This window comes from Labeo rohita, chromosome 19 (genome assembly GCF_022985175.1).
Source record: "Labeo rohita strain BAU-BD-2019 chromosome 19, IGBB_LRoh.1.0, whole genome shotgun sequence".
Taxonomy (NCBI): domain Eukaryota; kingdom Metazoa; phylum Chordata; class Actinopteri; order Cypriniformes; family Cyprinidae; genus Labeo; species Labeo rohita.
In genome coordinates, this window is record NC_066887.1 from 22,783,304 (window position 1) to 22,805,401 (window position 22,098).

At 34.9% G+C, this 22,098-nt stretch overlaps 2 protein-coding genes across 7 annotated transcripts in view; both read right to left on the reverse strand.

Annotated features, from left to right (window-relative positions):
* The window catches only part of dazl (deleted in azoospermia-like), a 7,296-nt gene extending 5,895 nt beyond the window's left edge, over window positions 1-1,401 (reverse strand). Inside the window, exons 1-4 of one of the 4 annotated variants that reach the window (XM_051136147.1) lie at window positions 1,385-1,401; window positions 1,082-1,183; window positions 391-507; window positions 173-264 (exon numbers count right to left, since the gene is read on the reverse strand). In XM_051136147.1, coding sequence (XP_050992104.1) covers window positions 173-264; window positions 391-507; window positions 1,082-1,084 — 212 coding nt within the window. In that variant the 5' untranslated portion in view covers window positions 1,085-1,183; window positions 1,385-1,401. Of the gene's footprint in view, window positions 1-172; window positions 265-390; window positions 508-645; window positions 892-1,081; window positions 1,201-1,384 lie in introns of those variants that run through there. The other 3 variants (XM_051136146.1, XM_051136145.1, XM_051136143.1) reach the window with 3 other exon arrangements.
* Window positions 1,402-2,051: 650 nt separating this feature from the next.
* On the reverse strand, window positions 2,052-21,916 carry tbc1d5 (TBC1 domain family, member 5). 3 transcript variants are annotated; one of them, XM_051136402.1, is made up of 23 exons: window positions 21,790-21,916; window positions 15,923-15,990; window positions 15,729-15,828; window positions 13,958-14,003; window positions 13,723-13,831; window positions 13,487-13,576; window positions 13,322-13,396; window positions 13,160-13,227; window positions 11,454-11,556; window positions 11,202-11,290; window positions 11,001-11,051; window positions 10,820-10,889; window positions 10,549-10,721; window positions 10,157-10,299; window positions 9,710-9,816; window positions 8,049-8,134; window positions 7,270-7,556; window positions 7,036-7,098; window positions 5,384-5,592; window positions 5,112-5,208; window positions 4,946-5,025; window positions 4,497-4,811; window positions 2,052-2,916 (listed from the first exon to the last, which is right to left on the reverse strand). In XM_051136402.1, the coding sequence occupies exons 2-23, from the start codon at window positions 15,977-15,979 to the stop codon at window positions 2,677-2,679; spliced, it is 2,658 nt and encodes an 885-aa protein (XP_050992359.1). In that variant the 5' UTR covers window positions 15,980-15,990; window positions 21,790-21,916; the 3' UTR covers window positions 2,052-2,676. The 3 variants fall into 3 exon arrangements, with proteins under 3 accessions (XP_050992359.1, XP_050992360.1, XP_050992361.1); XM_051136403.1 differs by having other exon boundaries at window positions 15,923-15,952; window positions 21,790-21,900; XM_051136404.1 differs by lacking the exon at window positions 7,036-7,098 and having other exon boundaries at window positions 21,790-21,877.
* Between the last annotated feature and the right edge of the window lie 182 nt (window positions 21,917-22,098).

Here is a 22,098-nt window from a genome sequence, read left to right on the forward strand (position 1 = left end):
CGTAGCAGTTTCCCACATACAATATAGTCTGAATGACAATATATTAGAAAAAAGAGCTAACCAACCAGTTTAAGCTGGTTGGCTGTGTCTTAGCTGGTATCCAAGCCTTGTCAGTTGATTTACCAGGCTGGTTTTAGAAAGTTTTTGACCACTTTTTTATCTGTTCACTCACCCTTTGCATATTCCTCCTCGATAAGTGATGATTTTCACTTCTTTCACAGACCCGTACTTGGCAAAAAACTCCCTGATCTCGTTCTCGTCCACCTGAAAGAAAAGGTACCAGTTTGGACAGTACATAAAAGCTGAGTTTACAATTGTACTACATCAGTTTGAACGGTAAATAAGGCCACAGAAACAGTCAAAGCCTCGGTTTATGGTGAACGTCATTACCTTCATGTCAATCCCGCCGACGAACAGTGTGTTGGGCGTCATCTTGCCCTCAGGTAAAATATAACCGTTAGACAACTTCAGAGAAGACGGAAAACCCTGACGATGCTTCTGGATATCCTGTATGTATTTCACAACATTTTCGGCATTATATCAACACACATTATTAACAAGACAATGAACACGTAGCAAGTACAACATTAAGCCCTCAAAAAACAACCAGTAGCCACAGGTCGTTGAGGTTCAAAATGCGATTACCTGTGAATATAAGCCACATATGAGGCACAGGGGTAACTGAACGCCCTGATACATTTTAGATTTGAAGTAACGTTAACGTTGAGGCCACACGTTTTGTTAACTATTCCCTAGAAAAATAACGTTACACCCCAAACATAAACGAAGACAAAATGCTCGACACACGCGGCCGAAACCGGGCCGATCTCCAACAAGATCTTTTTATGTTTCTTCATTAAGCAATCTGGGCTAAAATTAGCTAATTGGACGAACATTTGTGCTCTCCTGACAGATGTATATAATCTGATGGCTGACGGTCTGATTTCATGTCATGGCGAGTTTGCCGCGCGAAATTTTTACGGCAATAAACTTCATATTAAAAACAGCGAACTTCATAGATGGCGCCTGAGAGATTAAATTATCAAATATTATAACTACTTATGTGTTATTACTTACTTACCATATCTAAAACAATTAAAATGGCAAGTTAATGAAGTTCGTGGCTCCTTGGGTCTGTGCTTGTTGCTGGAGTTGCATTAAAGCGCCACACCCATTCTCAGTCCTAATTGGAAAATAAATACCAAATAAGGCGAATTTTAAAGTTTTTTAACACTGTTAACAACATACATCTTTTATCGTGAATTGGTCAGAGCTCAAACATTACACGCTGTAATTATTCCTAAAATGATAAAACTAATTTGGTAGAGTCTAAAAGTTACCACACGAAAGTTTGGTAATGTACTTGAGGACCTTGAAAACATACTGTGAACTTTATGGGCCTTCAAAATGTAGTTAAGCATTTTAAATGCAAAATAAATCAGATTTACATGCATTACTACATGCAATATAGTCTGAATTTGACATCTAATTTGATGAAACGCTAGTTAATTTATTATTAATGAGAAGCCAATCTTGCCATAGCAATAACTGACCGCTAGATGTCGCGTTTGAAAATTATTAGTTGCCTATTGAAATGAACTTTAGGTTATGTGCCTCAAAACCAGTTTAACTCACTTACTGTATGCTGTTTAGGTAGTGTAAGGACAATTATCATTTCTACAGAAAATGGAAATAATTGAAATATAACAAGGAAAGTATGCCGTGCACAAAGCTTTGGATTAGACAAGAGTAATGCTTTTTATTCATCCAGAGTTAATAGGATATCAGTATTAGAAACATCCCTCGTGTCATGTGCAAAACAATACACAGTTACCACGGGAACCAAGACAAAATGAAACTACTGACACCAGAGAAATACTAGAACATAAAAGTTTCACAAATCATTGGCTTAAAAATGATGACAAATATGAAAGAAAAAAATCCATAATTTAACAAAAGACTATGTTGTGGTCTATGGGCTAAAATTGCAAATCTTAAAAAAAAAGAAAATACAGACAAAAATGGACAACGGTTCAGGCACTGGTTCATGGAAAATCAGTAAAGATGAGTGAGTGAATGAGAGCGACACTTGATGATAAAGCTCTCTACTACTAGATTGAGCATCTGTCAATGTCCCGCCTTCATCACAACACTTAGCACTCCTAAAAAAGGACAAAGACCGCGATAGAGGGAGAACTGTAGCAAATATAGCTTTTATCTGAGGCAGAGAGTGTGTTAAATGTATTTCACAGGATATTGATTTAGGAGAAAACAAATATAGGTTTTCCACATAAATGTCAGGGTGATGTCTGAAACTTTCAGCTGTAAGCGCTTTTTCAAAGAAAATTACAGAACGGAGAATCTCATTTGAGACTTTCTATGGCTTTGGATTCTACATTTAGGTAACGGAGCAAAGGATCCATGGTATACATGGTACAGGGCCTTATATTTGGGGCACAAAAAAAAAAAAAGAAAAAAGAGAGACATTTGAATTCGGATGTATTTAAATACACAGCCAGAGGTCCAGGATTTAAGAAACAAGGTGTGTGGTTTAGTGATTCATTTACAGGGCATGGGGCACATGAGGCAATCAGCCTGAGTTCATATGTGCAAACGTTCAGCAGAGTTTCTTAAGTGTTGAAGATGGATCTAGTCGTATTTAGGGGAGATCCAGGTTCAAAGGTCAGTAGGATTAACAATAGTGAAATCAGAGTCCTTGCTGTGAGTGCTGCCGTCATCCGGACTGGAGGACCCAGAGGTGGTCCCCATCAGAGGGTCTTGAAAATCCACCTTGTTTAGGCCTCGTACATGCTTAAAGGGTGGAGCCGTGGTAGTTATGCTTTGCTCCTCGCTCTCAGATGGCTCACCATCCTGCGAAACCAAGATGTAGTCATCCCAGTTTCTCCCTTCAGTGGCCTAAGATAAAAAGTAAATAAAGTGAAATTGGTTTATATTTACAGTTGTGTGTTTGGGTGAACTGCATTATCATTAGGGGGCTTCATTTGGCAAATATCCATATATGCAATCAATTTATCAGCATACTGTGTAATTTAAACCAGTGGTAAAATTAAATGAAACTTAAAAAACTATGAAAATAAAAAAATAAAATAAATGAAACGAAACAAATTAAATATTAGATGAAAATACTGAAAATGAAAATTAAATATGCTGCCTTTGCAAATTACTAAAATTAAAAAAAGGTTAAGTTGAGGTACTAAAAGTGCTAAAACTGAATTAAAAATAAAGCTAAATAGAAATATTAAAAAATGATACAATTAAAATATAAAAATAAAAGCTAATTTAAAACATTAATAAATACTATAATAGTATATTTATACTGAAACAAAATTATTTATTATTAATTGACAGGCCAAAATTACAAATCCCATTTTGCATGAAGCAAATTAAGACTATTAATATTATGCATTATTTTTCCATAACTACTAAGGAATTTCCCCCTAAATCTCATTCTGTAACACAAGTAAAATTAACCACCGGTTTCACAGACAAGGCTTAAGCCTACTCCAAAACTAAAATCCAGCTGTTTGAACTGAAAGAAACTTGCACTGACTCATCTTAAAATATATCAGTGCCTTTGTTTTGTCTCAAAATGCACACCAGTAATGTTTTTTTCTAAGATGCGTTTATGAAAATTACTTAAATGTCCCAACTGAACTATGGCCTAATCCTGGCTTAGTTTAAGCCCTGTCTGTGAAACCAGGCCAAAAAAGTATTTATGCATCATTTGTTGTACTCTCTTTAATTTATTTAATTAAAAAAAAAAAAGAGAAAGATTTAAACTTATTTTTAACAAATATCAGAATGCTTGTATGGTCATAAAAAATTTCATTTAACTTCCTGCAATATATATATATATATATATATATATATATATATATATATATATAAAACAGAAAACATTACTCCTGGTGTACTGAAGTTAAAGGGATAGTTCACCCAAAAATGAAAATTCTGGCATTAATTACTTACCTTCATGACGTTCCAAACCAACAAAACCTTCGTTCATTTTCAGAACACAAATTATATATTTCATATTTTTTATGAAATCTGAGAGTTTTCTGACCCTGCATAGACAGCAACTCAATCGACACGTTCAAGGCCCAGAAAGGTAGTAAGAACATTGTTAAAATAGTCCATGTGACATCAGTGGTTTAACCGCAATGTCATGAAGCTACAACAATACTTTTTGGGTGCAAAAAAAAACAAAAACAATGACTTTATTTAACAATTTCTTCTCATCCCTGTCAGTCTTTGATGGACGTTCAGGAGAGTACCGTGATACAAATAATAATAATAAAAAAAAATGATTTGTGTTCTGAACATGAAAGAAGGTCTTACAGGTTGGGAACGATATGAGGGTGAGTAATTAATGACAGAATGTTCATGTATGGGTGAACTATCCCTTTAAATCAATAAATGAATTTATGTGCATGTACTTGCTCACATGAAAAAAGTTGTGTGTAATCCTCTCTAACCTGTGGCTCTGGTATTGTGGTGATATTCTCAGTGGGCAAGACCTTCTCCTCTTCCTCTTCCTCTTCCTCCTGCCCCTGCTCTTCTTTCTCAGCTACCATGTCTCCTTCCTGGTCATCGCTGGGCTGTGGAGCCTTTTGTTGTATGATAGTAGAGCCAGCTGTGTCTTCAGACAAATGCTCTGGATCACTCTGGTCCTTTAGTGCATTATACTGGCTAGAGCAGTAGTGATCGTCTGCTATGGTGATTTCCTCATTCTCCTCTGACTCCAGCTGGCTCTGGTTGAATCGGAGAGCCCCCTTCAGGATGTCTTTAATCTGGGACAATATGGAGAAAATTAGATCTGTAATCTAACAGATGTCTAATAGGTTTTGTATTACCCTGAATGGGCTTGTGTACTAATTATATGGGTAATTCACTTATTTTAGCAAAATAGAGACCGGATTCATACCTGTTTTAGTCCAGCAAGTGACACCAGAACCTCATCTTCCTTCTCCAGATGCTCCTGCAGTATCACATCTTGAATTTTGCCTGTCCATCAATCAAAGCACAATCATTACGATTCCATCACCAGCATTTGTTTAGTGCAGAGACGACTGACTGGCTCACTGACGTACCTATGTGCATGTTCATCATCTTGGCACAATATTTACTCATAGCCTCTAGGTCATTAATCTGACCCTGTAAAAACGACACCTGAGCCTCCAGCTCCTCCTGTGTGTAAAAATACATATACATAAATTAGCATACATATACACCTATTAAATACAATAAAAAAAAACAGGAACATAATATCCTAGTAATTGCTATATGAAAATAAAAGAATGGACAAAAAAATTAGTGTTTTGGAATGCAAATTAAAAAACAGTAGAGTAAAGATGCCGCTTACCGCATCCTTTTTATTTATAGTTTTACTGTGGGACCGTGAGCGACTGATATTAAAGAAAGAGTCTTTCTTTGTCGCAGATGGGGGAGGAGATGATGTGCTGGAGTCTCGGCCCCTGGACACCGGGAGAGGAGGGGAAGACATCACCTGGTCCCGCCCACCAGATAAACTCTCAGTGCTGGGGGAGGAGCTAACCGTCCTGGAGGTGTGGCCTGTAAGGTAGACATTAAAAGAACAATCACAAAAATTGTTCTGTTGCTGTCTGAGACTAATTTCAACAAAACATGCACTACCAGTCAAAAGTTTTTGAACTGTATTGTTTTTTTAAAGAAGTCTCTTCTGCTCACCAGTCCTGCATTTATTTGATCCAAAATACAGCAAAATAGCATAAATACTATTTAAAATAACTGCTTTCTATTTGAATATATATTAAAATGTAATTTATTCCTGTGAGCTAAATTTTCAGCATCATTACTTCAGTCTTTAGTATCATATGATTCTTCAGAAATCATTCTAATATGCTGATTGGCTGTTTAATAAACATTTATCTATTTATCTATTCATTTATCTATTCATCTATTATTAGTATTATTATCAATATTTAAAACAGTTGAGTACATTTTTTTTTCTTTGATGAATAGAAAGATCCAAAGATCAGCATTTATCTGAAATAATATGAATTATACACTATACCATTCAAAAGCTGCTTGGAGTCAGTATAATTTATTTGGGATAGAAATGATAGAAATAGAAAATTATATAAAGACATGTATAGTGTTGCAAAAGATTTCTATTTCAGGTGCTATTCTTCTGAATTTTCTATTCATCGAAGAAACCTGAAATAATAATAATAATAATAATAATAATAATAATAATAATAATAATACATGGTTTTGAGCAGCAAATCAGAATATTAGAATGATTTCTGAGGCATCATGTGACCGGAGTAATGATGCTAAAAATTAGCTTTGAAATCACAGGAATAAATTACATTTTATAATATATTCAAATAGAGAAAAGTTTTTTTAAATAGTAAAAATATTTCAAATTTTTACTGCACTTCGGATCAAATAAATCAGGCTCGGTGAGCAGAAAAGACTTCTTTAAAAAAAAACAAAAAAAAAAAAACAACAACATTAAAAATCTTACTGTTCAAAAACTTTTGACTCGTAGTGTACAGTAAGCTACATAAACAGCACAAAGATTTTGAGACAATCACAAAGCATGCAGTAAATCACAGATACAGATAAACCAGAAGTTAAACAAAACATGACATTAAAAACAGCAGGATCTCATTTGAACTATGAAGATGAATAAGACAAAGTCACAGAAAGGTCAGAGAATAGATCTTACCAACCGTAAACTTTTAGACATTTATTACATAATTAATATTTTATATATATATTTTTTAATGTAATAATTTAATGTGAAAATCTGTAAAAAAAAGCCTGGTGACAAAAAGCAGCACGACTCATTACAAAATGTATAATTACATTCAGTTTACTTGAACACAGACAAACATGCATGGATTACACAGCGGCCATATCACAGTGAAAGCATACAAAAAACATACAAAAAGCAGAATCAAATAAAATGTATTTGTACAGCACACATGCACACTCCAGTGCTGATGTTGTTGTCATGGCAGCAGTTACCTGGGGTATCAGAGTGAATCTGGGCAGGGAGAGATATCTGAGAAGCTCCACATGAACCTACGTCTAACAAACAGCAGAGTAAGGCTACAGCACAAACCTATTCTGTCACATGTACCTGTGCTTAAGCACATGCATGTAAACATTCAAATCATAATCCATGCACACTGAAGTATTAAGAACTTCTAGAGTTTTAGGGGTAAAATTAACACAAGGCATATGTATATGAGTGCTCACCTTTGCTGAGGTGCACCGGCATACTTTCAGACTTCAGCAACCGGTGCTGATGCTGCGTTTGTGGGTACGGCTGTGATTTCATCGTGTTTGAGGGGGCGGTGCATGATGGAGGCTCGGCCAATGGGTGTGGCACTTGGGCTTGAGGGGGAGGAGCTGATATCACCTCACTGTTAATTGGCGAGATGCCGCTGGAGCCGCCTCCCATTGGAGCAATGAGCTTCCGGCCGAAACTAAGAAGAGAACTGGATACTTTATTAATGTTGAGAGGTGCTGCTTTAGTGCTGGCCCTGGAGAAAAAGAAAAACAAATTAATTGTAAATAAATATAAATTGACAGTCCATATATTGTTTAGACATTATGAATAATTATAATATTTATCCTTAGATATGCTTAAAGTGTAAGTTCACCCAAAAATTCTGTTATTAATTACTCACCCTCATGTCGTTCCAAAGCCATAAGACCTTCTGTAAGAGCACTAATGTCACATGGACAATTTTAACAATGTCCTTACTACCTTTGTGGGCCACTTTTCAGTTGCATTGCTGTCACTTTTCAGTTGCATTGCTGTCTATGCAGGGTCAGAATGCTCTCCGATTTAATAAAAAATATCTTAATTTGTATTTCGAAGATGAATGAAGGTCTTACAGGTTTGAGGGTGACATGAGGGTGAGAAATTAAAGACAGAATTTAAATTTCTGGGTTAACTATCCCTTTAATTTCTGCCTTAAACAAGCGCTGTATTAAACGTAAAAAAGGTAATGCACAAAAATACAAGATACCGAGTCTTGTTGACCAAGTCGGCCCCGCGGGTTTTGTAGTAATCAAGGTTTTGCTGGAACTGGTAGTTTACCGGTCGTGGGTTATTCTAAAGTTGTATAAAATACATATGACAAAAATAGCAAGTTATAAGCACACAATGTACTAGCAGTATATATTGTGTAGTATATAGTCCTTTTGAGTGTCATGCTAGATTATGTCTATGTTTATGACACTGGGATACATTCCCTAAACATGTATGTATATAAATAAATAAATAAATATATATATGTAAATACACACACACACACACACACACACACACATATATATATATATATATATATATATATATATAAAACACATTTCACAATAAATAAAAATAATAATATGATTATCACTCCATTTACATTACTAAATATTACATTAATTTAACAAATATTATATTCCAAATAAATAAATGTGGTAACACTTACATTAAGGTTTATTAGTCAACATTAGTTAATGACATACACACATTATATACATTATTATTATTATTATTATTATATAACACTTCAAACGTTTTTAATGTTTTAATTTTGATGATTAGATCTTACAGCTCATGACAGTCAAAAATCCAGCATCTCAAAATATTAGGATATTTCCTAACAACAATATATATTAAATATTTATGCGCTCGATACTTGGTCATGGCTTCTTTAGCACAAATTACAGCATTAGTGAGGTGTGGCATGAAAGCGATCAGCCTGTGGCACTGCTAAGGCACTATTGAGCCTTCAGCTCATCTGTATTGTTGGTTTATTCAATTTCTCATCTTTCTCTTGAAAATATCCCATAAATTCCATATGGGATTCAGGTCAGGCATGTTGGCTGGCCATTCAAGCACAGTAATATCATGGTCATCAAACCACTTGGAAGTGGTTTTGGCACTGTGGGCAGGTGCTAAAGCCCGGCTGAAAAAGGAAATCAGCATCTTCATAAAGCTTGTCAGCAGATGGAAGCATAAAGTGCTCCTGGTAGACCACTGCATTGACTTTTCACTTGATAAAACACAATAAACCAACACCAGCAGACATCACAATACCACAAATCATTACTGACTTCAGAAACTTCACACCAGACTTCATGCAGCTTGGATTCTGTGCCTCTCCAGTCTTCCTCCAGACTCTGGGACCATGATTTCAATATGAAATGCAAAATTTACTTTTATCTGAAAAGAGTACTTTGGACCACTAAGCAACAGTCCAGTTCTTTTTCTCCTAAGCCCAGTTAAGATGCTTCTAACGTTGTTTCTGTTTCAGAAGTGGCTTGGTAGCCCTTTTCCTGAAGACGTCTGAGCGTGGTAATGTGCTGACTCCAGCTTCTTTTCGCTCCTTGTGAAGCTCTCTCAAGTACTTGAATTGGCTTTGCTTGACAGTTTTCTCAAGCTTGCGGTCATTCCTGTTGCTTGTGCAACTTTTCCTAACCAATTTCTTCCTTCCAGTCAAGTATGCATTTAATATGCTTTGATACAGCACTCTGTAAACAACCACCCCTTTCAGTAATGACCTTCTGTGACTAACCCTCTTTGTGGAGGGTGTCAATGATTGGTTTCTAGACAATTCCCAAATCAGCATTAGAGTATTTTAGAGTATTTATTTATGTTTTATGATATTAAAAGTGAAAATGTGCATGACAGTACCTTAGGGTCTCTAAGGAAGAGTGCTTTCAGCAGCAGAGAGTGGATGTCTCCAATAGGAGGATAGTGCATCAGGAGCCCGAGACACGTCTGGAAGTTACTAGCGATCACTGTGACATGAAAAACAGGAACGATAGTTACTGCATATTCAAATAAACTGATAACTCTTTATAAAGATACATGTTCAGCACCTGTAGGCATAGGCCAACTCATCTGCAGGCCATTACTTTCTGTGTCTAGACTGGAGGAGGAGGTGACTTGTAAGTGTTGGTTATATAGTGATGTGATATTACTAGACACACTGATGACCTTGTTTGTGGGTTTATATTGCTTGATATCTACAAAGCTCCAGGGTGAACACTTATGTATTTAGGCCTTAAGAAATCTATATCTTGTGTTCCATTGGTTTGTGTTATGAACGAAGCACAGATGAGAGAGAACTGAACTCACATGCATCTCTGATGTACAGAAGCATAGCAACAAACACGTAGTCCACCAGGTCCAAAGTGATGCTGTCTGCAAAAAGAGCATCCCAGACCACCAACAGATCCTGCAGGGGAAACTCCCGACCAAACAGCAATCGAACCCAGCGACTGCCCACAAACACATAAAAGATGGGGAGAAAAAAAGTTAAAAATTTAGAAAAAAAAAACAGTTATGGTTTAACCTATCTTTAATTCTACACTGTTTATATTCATATATAAACAACACGTACAAATGGCAAGAAATAATGATTAAATTAGTAAATATATAATACATTTTTAAATTATTGTTTTTAAATATACAATAATAATAATGCATTTAATTAAAAACATTTTTAAATATGATTCATTCATACTCACATGCCATAAATCTGGGGAGCTATTTCTAGTCTGTTGAGGTGCATGTACAGTTCAATGTCGTGTTTCTTTACTAGTTGGTCCTGAATACGGTTGACTTTGGTCACTATGGCCACAGAAGGGCCCGAGTCCTGTGGTCTTGCAAAGGGGATGCTGGTTAACATCTCTTCTTTGCCCTGAAATATTTAAACGTGTAATGTTAACAAGATTGACCTTTGAATTTGACACTAACAAAATATCAATGCAAAGTTTTAGATAAAATCATTCCTGGTACCTTTCTGACTTCCCGTTCAAAACTACTGAACCAGGGTTCTGCCGTCTCCATGAGCAGAGAAAACATGGCACTGTGGGAAAAGTAAAGAACAAAAAGATGGATGCAAAATGACAGACTGAGCATGTTGTGTTTAGGCACGACAATGTGGTTTAAGTGTTATGATAATGTGACATTTACTCACTAAGCGTCATGCTCATGAAATTTAGGATCCAGAAGGACTTTCATCTCATCACTGCAAATGAGGAAAGACAGAGTTTAAATAAATATACTAAAAATAACTGAATTCCATTAATAATGATTCAAAGCACTATGCAGAACAAATTTAAACTTTAATTTGAGCAAGTCTTCAGACAGTCTCGCCTGTGTGGTAAATAGGTCAGACCTGGGATTGGCCGTCTCACTGGCATGTTGAAACGCCTGGTGATCACAATGGAGAACAAACACTATAGGAGCCAGTAACTCATGCATGCCCTGTAGTGAGACAGAGAGGGGGGGTGATGAGGGGAAAAGCAAGGATAATGTAGAGAAATAAATGATTATTTGATAAAAATTATTATTAGACATGTCTGTGCAAGTTTGACAGGTTGTGTTATGGTGTGGCAGTATTTGTCACAATCTTTAAATGTTTATAAACCTGCTTATAGAGTAGCTGCTCGTTCTCTCGTGCATAGCAGAAGAGAATATCTGTCAGCTTCGTCCTGACATCCTCTTCCTGGAAGTACAGCATCTCTGGAAACCTGCAGCCAATCAAGAGTTGCAGATTAATATAATATACAGTTGAGGTCAAAAGTTTAAGCCCCCCTTTCAGAATCTGCAAAATGTTAATCATTTTACCAAAATAAGAGGGATCATACAAAATGCATGCTATTGTTTATTTAGTACTGACCTGAATAACATATTTCACGTAACAGATGTTCTAAAGTTCACATACGCTTGATTCTTAATACTGTGTTGTTACCTGAATGATAGTTGTTCATGTTAGTTATTGATGTGTATTTTAACCCTTTCCAACAATGACTGTATGATTTTGTGATCTGTCTTTTTACACTGAGGACAACTGATACCCCTTTTCTACCCAGGCAGTTTGAGTGCTGGTTCGGAGCCAGAACCTAGTTTCAAATAGTTTTTTTGTCTTTCGACACCAAAAGCACCAGCTTAGTACCAGAAAAAAGAAGTGGTTCATAAGTAGCACCAACATATTTCTGGTCTAGAGGTAAGAACCACTTTTGACAGGGGCTGGGGGCGAGGTTAACGTCACCAACAAGAGGAATAGAAACTTGAATTTCCTTTTTTTTTTTTTTTTTTTGAAAGAGCAGCTAAACACGAACATGTTGGATTCTGCATGTCTGCATGCTGATACAAGTTTGCAAAGTCACTGTTAATATTAGGCTTGACCTGGCTCTGTGGTGGCTCTCTAGCCAGGTTTGCCCATGGAAAAGCAAACTGGTTCTTCGAAGGCTCGTCAGTCAAACCAACTCCGAACTGGCAATAGCACTAGCTGTGAATTAGCACCTGGTGCCTGCTGGTGGAAAAGGGGCATGAAGGACTCATATGCAACTATTACAGAAGGTTCAAATGCTCAATGTATTAAGAATCAAGGGGATATAAACTTCTGAACAGGGTCATTTTTTATATATTTAACTATATTGTTTTCTCTTGTGGACTACGTGTAAACATCTTTTCTTTATCTTATTCAGGTCAGTACTAAATAAACAATAACATGCATTTTGTATGATCCCTCTTATTTTGGTAAAATTAACATTTTGCAGATTCTGAAAGGGGGATATAAACTTTTGACCTCAACTGTAATATATTACAATATAATATAATATAATATAATATAATATAATAATATAAATGCAGCAGTATCAAAATTGAATTCTATTTTGTATTTAAAACCCTACAAACTAAAATCAGTGATAATTTAATGATAATTTAGCATGCTGATTTAATGAGTTGGTAAATAATAATTACAAATTAAAAGGTCCACTATCATTTAAATTTTGGGGTTAGTAAGATCTTTTATTATTTTTAAAAAATAAACACTTTTGTTAAGCAAAGACACATTCAATTGATCAAAATGACAGCTAACACATTTACACAGTTGCAAAAAAAATAAAAATAAATAAATAAATGCTGTTCTTTTAAACTTTCTATTCAAAGAAGCCTGAAAAGATGTTTCACAATTTCTGCAAAATATTAAGAAGCACAACAGTGTTCAACACTGATAAGTGTTTCTTGAGCACAGAATAAGCATATTAGACTGATTTCTAAAGGATTATGTGACACTGAAGACTAAAAGGATGGTAGTGCATATGTACAGGTAGTTCACACACTTACGTTCGTAAAACATCTTGTGTGATCATGCCTCTAAGCTCCTTATCCTGAAAGAACTTATTCCATAGACTCTAATAAGAGAGACAGAGAAAAATTATATCAATCAAACAGTAATGGACAGATCCAGGCGTTCTCACATCTTTACTGCATTGGTTATTCTCTCACCCCCTCATCCTGTGACAGCGGGTTGTTCACCACCAGGTCCTGTTGGCCGGCAGCTTTGCGAGGGTTTGTGATATGCTGTAGTTCAAGACAAACAATCATGATTTAGTATCAAAACCTACTGAAGACTCATAAATCACTGCCACATACATTTGTACGCACACATACCGTCTCTTTGATTTTCTCATACTGTGCTCTTAGCTGCTTGGTTCGACTGATCCATTGAGTCTTATCTTCTGGCAGGACGTCCAGATAAAGCTGGAAACCACAAAACCGAAGCTCATATTTTTTTCTACCCCGCTTGGCTCAGAAATTGCACACTTAACCTTTCAACCCCCAATAACAACAAGATGACAATTTTCATACAGTAAACCTGTCATCTGCCACTGTCAGGTAGCCATTACCTTCCAGCATACGCTGCGGAATCGGCTGCTCCGTAATCGCCCGTTAATACCAGCCTGCCTGATCCGCGGCAGGTAGTTACTGTTCTGGAACAAATCATCCCACTCTTTTCTGTGAAGAGCATGTCAGACAGAAAGTTAGAGGATAGAGATACACCTTCATCACACAGCAGTGAGTTTCACATGTGAACCAGAGAGGATCTCTGACGCTTTGTGACATTAGGCAAAGATGAATGACCTGTATGACTGAAACGTGGACTCAACAGCACTATCCAATGATCCTCCTGAAAGTAAAGAAACAAAATTACAGAGAAAACAGTTAAGAAGTCATAGTTGCTGACCTAAACACTCAACTGGAAACCACAGAATTCAGAAGAATTCACTTTTAGACAACAATTTTATTTTTATTGAACTGCAATAGGCAATAATATATATATATATATATATATATATATATATATATATATATGCCTATAGCACTAGGCAATGTAATGCATATTAATAACACAATCATAGTGATTTTTCTATCAAAATGAAATTACAGATTAAATACAAAATCCCTCCTTGGGCTGTGACTTTTAATAATGTTTCTGATTTCTGAAGTGTAACATAAACAGCATTAGATTTCAGATGTTTCAGATTCATTTCTCTGAATCAGTTCAAACGGTCTATGTAAGTAGGGCTGACAAAATGATTAATAGTGATTAATCGCATGCAAAATAAAAGTTTGTGTTTACATAATATGTGTGTGTGTACTGTGTATATTTATTATGTACATATAAACACATACACATGCATGTATACATTTAAGAGAAATGTTATAGTTACATAGAAAATATTTATATATAATCTATATATATATATATAATCTATATATATATATATATATATATATATATATATATATAAATATATAAAATATTTTAAAAATATATACATGTATGTGTGTGTATTTATATACACATAACAAATATACACAGTACACATTCAATTCAAAACCCAAGTCTTTTCTGGCACTTTTCATACTTTAAAATATTTTAGTAAAAATGTAAATATACACTACTGTTAAAAAGATTGGGTTCAGTAAGAGTTTTTTTTAAAGAAATATATATTTTTTTCACCAAGGGTGCATTAAATTGATCAAAAGTGACAGTAAAGATATTTATAACGTTATAAAAGATTTTATTAAATTCTTTCTATTTTAAAAAGATTTTTTTGTTTTAAATAAATGTTGTTCTTTTCAACTTTCTATTCAAAGAATCCAAAAGAGCACCAAAGCAGAAAATTTGAATATTTGAAGGATCATGTGACATAGAATTTAAAAATATATTAAAATGAAAACAGCTCTTTTAAATTGTAGTAATATTTTACTGTTTTTAACTGTATTTTAGATCAAAACGTGAGCATAAGAGACTTTTTCAAAAACATAAAAAAAACAAACAAAAAAATATACATACCGTACACATTTAAACAGTTGTGTAAGTAAGTAAAATATCGTAATTACCAGCCCCTTTCACACATGCCGGTTAATTTGTTCTGGAAATTTACCAGTATGAGAAGAGAAAATGTGCCTTGATCATTTTCAACTAGATTGCTATGTTTAGTACTCACTTTAAATTAGAATGCCAAATGAAAGTGAAGAAGTTACAGCAGAATATAATAAAAGATTAGTGATTCACTACCAAGTTCAGTTAAAATGTGCAATGAAAACTTCCTTTTTTCACTCTGTTTACATTTGGGCCTGACTTTGCTTCTGTGTGGACAACATTACAGAGTTTCTACTGGCAGAAGAGCTTTTAGGAAAATATAACTAATTTACTTGCAAGTCTAAACTTTTTGCACATCATTTTGAACATGAGAGCTATATTTTCATTTTTATATATCAGGTAATAGCAATAGTCAAAATACAATCACAATATTTATCAAAATAAACGCAGTACAAAATATGCAGTCCTGTTCTTCACATTGTTAGGTTTTAAATCTGAATGTAGATATATAAGGCATCTTACGGTCTCTGTTCTTGTTGTAGTTCTGTAGAGGGTCGTAACCCGTCTCCTGCTCGTCCTGCTGCAGCGGGTGTCGTGTTTCGAAGTTTGGGTGCTGCATGTCCTGCAAAACCACAGAGGAAGAGCTAAAGACTGCGATATCAACATACACCACCGAACAAGAACTACATCTACACAGGTATTTTGTGGATACTCACTGTTAGACTCGCCTGGTTCTCCTCATAGGCCTGATCACAGTGGAGACCAAAGTCCATTAACCATTAATCTTCCAAACAACAGAGCAAAACAAATGAATAAACCGACAGAGCCTAAACTGACAATACTAATGGATTACTTATCGTTGACTCTGCATATTAAAAAATTGGATAGCATGAAGCATGTTTTTTTTGTAGAAAGCCAAAATATTAAATGTCACAGATGTATATTTACTGAATAATCCACTATTTTGTAGAGAAGGGGTCAAAATGATGTTTCACCTGAGATTTGGAGCCAAATTAGAGGGGTGTAAAAATGACTTTAAAAAAGCTGGTGCATCTTTAATTTATTTTTACAGAGATTGGTAGGTTTGTAAGTAAAATCTGTTGACATTAGCAATTTGTGTTTCATTATATGCTAACGGTGACGGTTCAAAAAATGGCAAAAAGCACTTCTCATGTTTTTTTTACCTCAAGTTTGCATACCTGTAACTCAAGTAGTATTAAAGATATCTTAATAGCCTTTTAGATTCTGGTTCTTAAACTTTCCTTTTGGTATCTTCATTTTAAAGGCCCATAAATGATTCAGTCCCACAGATATGTAGATTTTAAAGGAGAAGTTCAATTTACAGACAATTTACTCACCCCCTTGTCATCCAAAATGTTCATGACTTTCGTTCTTTAGTCGTAAAGAATTTATGTTTCTTGAGGAAAACATTTCAGGAATGTTCTCCATATAGTGGACTTTTATGGAGCCCGTGAGTTTGAACTTCCAAAATGCAGCTTCAAAGGGCTCTAAACGATCCCAGCCGAGGAAGAAGGGTCTTATCGAACAAGCGATGGGTTATTTTCCAAAAAACTGTGACGTGCATGCACACTCTGTGTATTCTCAATACAGTTAGGGTAGGTCGAAAAACTCCCATCTCATTTTCTCCTCCAACTTCAAAATCATCCTACATCGCTGCAGAAGTACGTCAGAAGATGTCGGACATCTTCGGACATTTTCCAATGTACTTCTACGCATACATGTCGCAGAGCCAGACAAGATGAGTATTTGAGGATAAAAACTACATTTTGGAAGTTCAAACTCACATAGAAGTCCACTATACGGAGAACATTCCTGAAATGTTTTCCTCAAAAAACATAATTTCTTTACCGCTCAACAAAGAAAGATATGAACATCTTGGATGACAAGGAGGTGAGTACATTACCTGTAAATTTTTGTTCTGTTCTCAATCCCTGTAAAATTGAAAACAAACAAATGTAGAACAGTGCGATGAAAATCCAAAAAAAGGCAGAAATGACAAAATGTCTTCATCATCAACTTTTCAGGTTAGGACAGAACTCAAATCAATATGTCAGATACACAGCAGCTTTTATCATGTCTGCTTGGTATACAGGCAGCAAACAGATTCTGTTTGTTTGGATTAATTACATTGTTTCATTTTAGTCGAAAGCAATTTGTAATTAAATCCAAGTTTAGCTGCTAATTCTGGCACAGAATGTGAATGTATTTCACAGCCAGAATGTTTCTAAATTCATGACAGCAACATGAAAGAAGAGCGCCAGCAACTCAGTCCTTTAAATAATGTTTAATTGGATTGTGTGTACGACTGCACCATCACCTCAGGATCATTATACTAGCAACACTTGTATTCATTTACCAGAATAACCAGCCATGCTAACATTTGACAGATGTGAAGTGAATTAAAACACAGTCTTGACTCAAACAAGAAAACAAAGAGGCAAACAAACAGCGCTCATTTGATCTGTTGTATATGTGGTATAATTGTTCTGCAGCGCTGAAGGCGCGTGAGCAAACACACTGGCGGTGCCAAGCGCCAGTTGGAAGTGATTCCCAGACATTTATAAACCAAAAATATCCAAGCTCTGACAATCCAGAGCCAGACAGCTCTGATGTGACAGCATTAGCCTCTAAAAAGTGGAAAAACAGGCTTGTCTGGATTTTTTTTCCTTCTATTTTTAAACCTAAATCCATTCTGTTTTTAATAAGGCTGCATTTGGTTCTGAACACACACACAACCTCCAGCAAACGACCTTTATCAATTATGCAGATGAACTAATAAACACTGATCTAACATCTCAGTACACCAAAAGACAGCCTGTGCAACTCATGCATTATATATAATTGTGGTATATTAGCTTATATATGAGGAAAAGCTGCCTTGGATATTGCCACTGTGGGGGTGGGATGGTAGAAAGAAACAAAATAAAATAATAAAAAAGTTATTATACTTGTATTATTATTTTTTTTATTATTAATAAATCAAATAAAATATAATCAGAAAGTAATCATTAAATAATATTAATAATATAAAAATGTTATTAATTTTATTAAACAAGCAAATAAAAATCTAATAAAAAAATTATATAATAATATAAAATGATATTATTATTAATAATAAAAGCATCCCTCTCGACTGACAGTCATGCAGAAGTTTGTTTTCTGCCAAAATAAAAATGTTAATAAATCATAAGTGGCAGATTTCAAATTGCATAAGCTAACAGATAGCTTTCTATATTATAGACCTCCTTGGCCCAGCTCAATTAGATTTATGCATTAGCTCTGGTACAGTGGGAAATCCCAGGATCCTCTGCAGTGAAGTACAGTGCAGGAAATTAGCATAAAGCCTCAGGGACAACTAGAGGAATGATTAAGCCAAGGCAGACACATGAATAATAATTAAAATATGCTAAACACAACAATAATAATGAACTGGACCTACAAGACACCTCACACAAAGGAATTCTACTAAGACATTCACTAAAAAGATTATTAGGTAACCATGAAACAAGTAAAAATAGAAATAAAAATAGCTCTCTGTAATTAGATGTTTGGTTGGTGTAGCGTGAAACTATCGCCTTAATGTTCAGTTTGTTTCTAACATTGCAACTACTGCATTTACAGGCACAGCTGCAGGCTAAAGGCAGCACTGATGCAATCAATCCACAAATGAATCCTTGCATATTTCATTAGCTATTCACATATGCGCACGCGCACACACACATACACACACACATAACATGCATAAATATTTATCACTGCTTCAAATAACTGGTGGGAGAAATTACTTGATTCAGATGCAGGGCAAAAGTTCCTTTGCATGTATATGTGGGTTTGTATGTGCTTGAATCAAGGAGAAAAGCATGATTAGATTTAAAATTAGAAATAAGAATTGTATATTTTTAATTTAGTTAAGATTAACATGGCATTGTCTGCATTTTAATACATCAGGATTGAAAAAGACTATGCAATCCTTATTTACTACATGTGTATTCGAGATAAAGAAATAAGGAACCGAAAAAAAACCTACTGTGAGAAACCTGTGCTAAACCAAAATGAAGGAACGAAACAAACCTATCTCACTAAAATAACTGTAACTAGGAAATAAAGTAATTTGCATAAATGGAAACGCTAAAGGGAAGTTACTTTAGCCTGGTAAATTAAAATTAAACTTGAACGGTATTTTGTACATTAAAATAATCTACCAAACATTTAAGGAGTTTCATGAGACAAACCCCGGCTCGTTACATCAAAACGCCTTTGGGTGCAGCACACACCAGTAATGAGGGTTACAGAAGCAGACCAGGCCTAAACCTGTTTAAACTCACTCACATGCCTTCACTTCATCAGCCAATTACAGAACAGAGTTCCTGCACCAATCACATGACTGTAGCTTGTAGGAATTCTACTAGCTACTGGGTGAACTCAAAAACACTACGTTGTCATTAGTGCAGAAATATGCTTGGTCATAATGTTAGAGCAGTACTAAATAAAGAAAAGAATGTGCACATGTTCTGTAATGTATTCACAAGGTGTTCAACAAGATTACAGGACTAAGAGTACATGTTTCTTCAAACATGAAGGCTGTGAGATAATTGTCATCTGACATGATTTGCATGCATTAAATGGTGCAGCATGACAGGTTTAACTGAAAAGTGTATGTGTGTGTGTGTGTGTGCGCATGCAAGTGTGAAAACGGGCAGCAAGCTGGTCTTGTGATGCCATGGTAAGTCTTTTCTGTTGTTCAGACTATGTGCCCTAAGGTCCAAAGAGAATCATATAGTCCTTCAAAGATCATGCTGTCCTACTTCAGTAATATGTTATAATGTTACATAGAAAACTTTGAAAATATTACAGAAAGAGGAATCATGAAATATCAAATCCTCAATTGATTCTCAGAAAGGGCGTCACAAAAATCCAGGTGGTCAGTTTGCCATTTTAGTTAAATAACTTTAAACTGTTAAATAGCTATTATTTTAATGTTATATTTAAAAAAAAAATACACACTGCCAGTCAAAAGTTTTTAAACAGTAAGATTTTTAATGTTTCTTCTGCTTACCAAGCCTGCATTTATTTGATTCAAAGCACAGCAAAAACAGTAAAATTCTGAAATATTTTTACTATTTAAAATAACTGCTTTCTACTTGAAAATATTTTAAAATGTAATTTATTCCTGTGATCAAAGCAAAATTTTCAGCTTTATTACTCCAGTCTTCAGTGTCACATGATCCTTCAGAAATCATTCTAATATGCTCATTTGATGTTCAAGAAACATTTATTATTATTATTATTATTATCATCAATATTTAAAACAGTTGAGTACATTGCTTTTTGTAACACACTATACCATTTAAAAGCTTTAGTTATGATTTTTTTTAAGAAATGATAGAAATGAATACTTTTATTTAGCAAGGATGCTTTAAATTGATCGAAAGTGCTGATAAAGACATTTATAATGTTACTATAGTTCTTCAGAATTTTCTATTCATCAAAGAAACCTGACAAATTCTACTCAGCTGTTTTCAACATAATAATAATAAATGTTTTTGAGCAGTAAATCAGAATATTGAAGGATCATGTGATTGGAGTAATGATGTTAAAAAAATCAGCTTCAAAAATCACAAGAATAAATTACATTTTAAAATATATTCAGATAGAAAACATTTTTTAAAACTTTTTTATTTTAGTTTTTTGATGTACTTGATGAAATAAATGCAGGCTTAGTGAGCAGAAGAGACCTTTAAAAAAACTTACTGTTCAAAAACTTTTGACTGGTAGTGTATACATTTATAAAATTTCAGTTTAAATGATAAGCATCTGAATGGTCAAATATTGAAAACAGATCATATAAATGCTTAATATCAGGACTTTGAAAACATTTTTATCTATGTTCTCTATTATAAGTTACAAAGTTTTGATGCATCAGATTTGTTTGACCAGACATTACAGTATAAAATTATAATATCAACCATCATTTTGGTTATAAGTTGCAATTATTCAGAAATCAGCAAAGCTGCAACCACTTATTTAAAACTAAACATAAAAACTTAAGAATCAACCATTGAAACCAATATCAGTCATACATTATTCTGAATTTTAGGAAGAATGTTTCACTCTATGCATACCATACAGCTTTCAGATATGAGAATGAAGATTTAAGAATCTCTAACTAGAAGTGAAAATAAAAATAGGACATTGATCTCATAATGTGGACAGACATCAACTGTACAATGAAATACAGTTTGAAACTTACAGGCATTTCTCCAGCCTAAATATCCAAAAGCAAATTTCAAAATGACAGTTATAATTTCTCATATGCATGCCCTCGACGCCTACTGTTTCGGGTTGCACCAGAAAACGAATTAAAAGCGGTTAATAAAGTTGGATTTATTGATGGAGGTGTTTAGTCTGAAGGCCTTACGGGACTGGCAGCTCCACACTTCCGACATGAATCATTGCACAACATTTCACTCTCTTAATGTCGCTGCATTTCGTTTTGACAAGCACTCCGACTATCGCAAACGACGGTTTCAATGCGGTAAAGGGAATTCAGATGAATTTTTACCTGCAATGCTTCACGCGGGTCTGCCCATTCTGCCCCGTGCAGTCTGCATGTAAACACTCTAGCGCGAGTCAGGCGGATGTGCCGCAGAACAGCTGATCAGACACGTGACTCCGCACGGGAAGCCGGGGCGCCGCTTCTAAAATCACAGGTTTGAAACGCCCGCGATGTTTTATCCTTATTGTATGGAAAGTTAGAAATAACTCATCTAATACAAGAGCTCTAGGTGGATTAAGGAGAAGCATTTCTTAATATGACACCATATACCTCATATAAACTGTGAATTTCGAAATTGGCAAAGTACTGTACATG

Excerpts from the sequence above, each read along its gene's own strand:
- tbc1d5 (XM_051136402.1), bottom strand. The coding sequence starts at position 15,979 with ATGGACTTTGGTCTCCACTGTGATCAGGCCTATGAGGAGAACCAGGCG. Across the intron at positions 5,593-7,035 it reads GATTCACTCTGATACCCCAG|GCCACACCTCCAGGACGGTT; the intron begins GTAACTGCTGCC and ends TCTACCTTACAG. Across the intron at positions 5,026-5,111 it reads GATGATGAACATGCACATAG|GCAAAATTCAAGATGTGATA; the intron begins GTACGTCAGTGA and ends ATTGATGGACAG.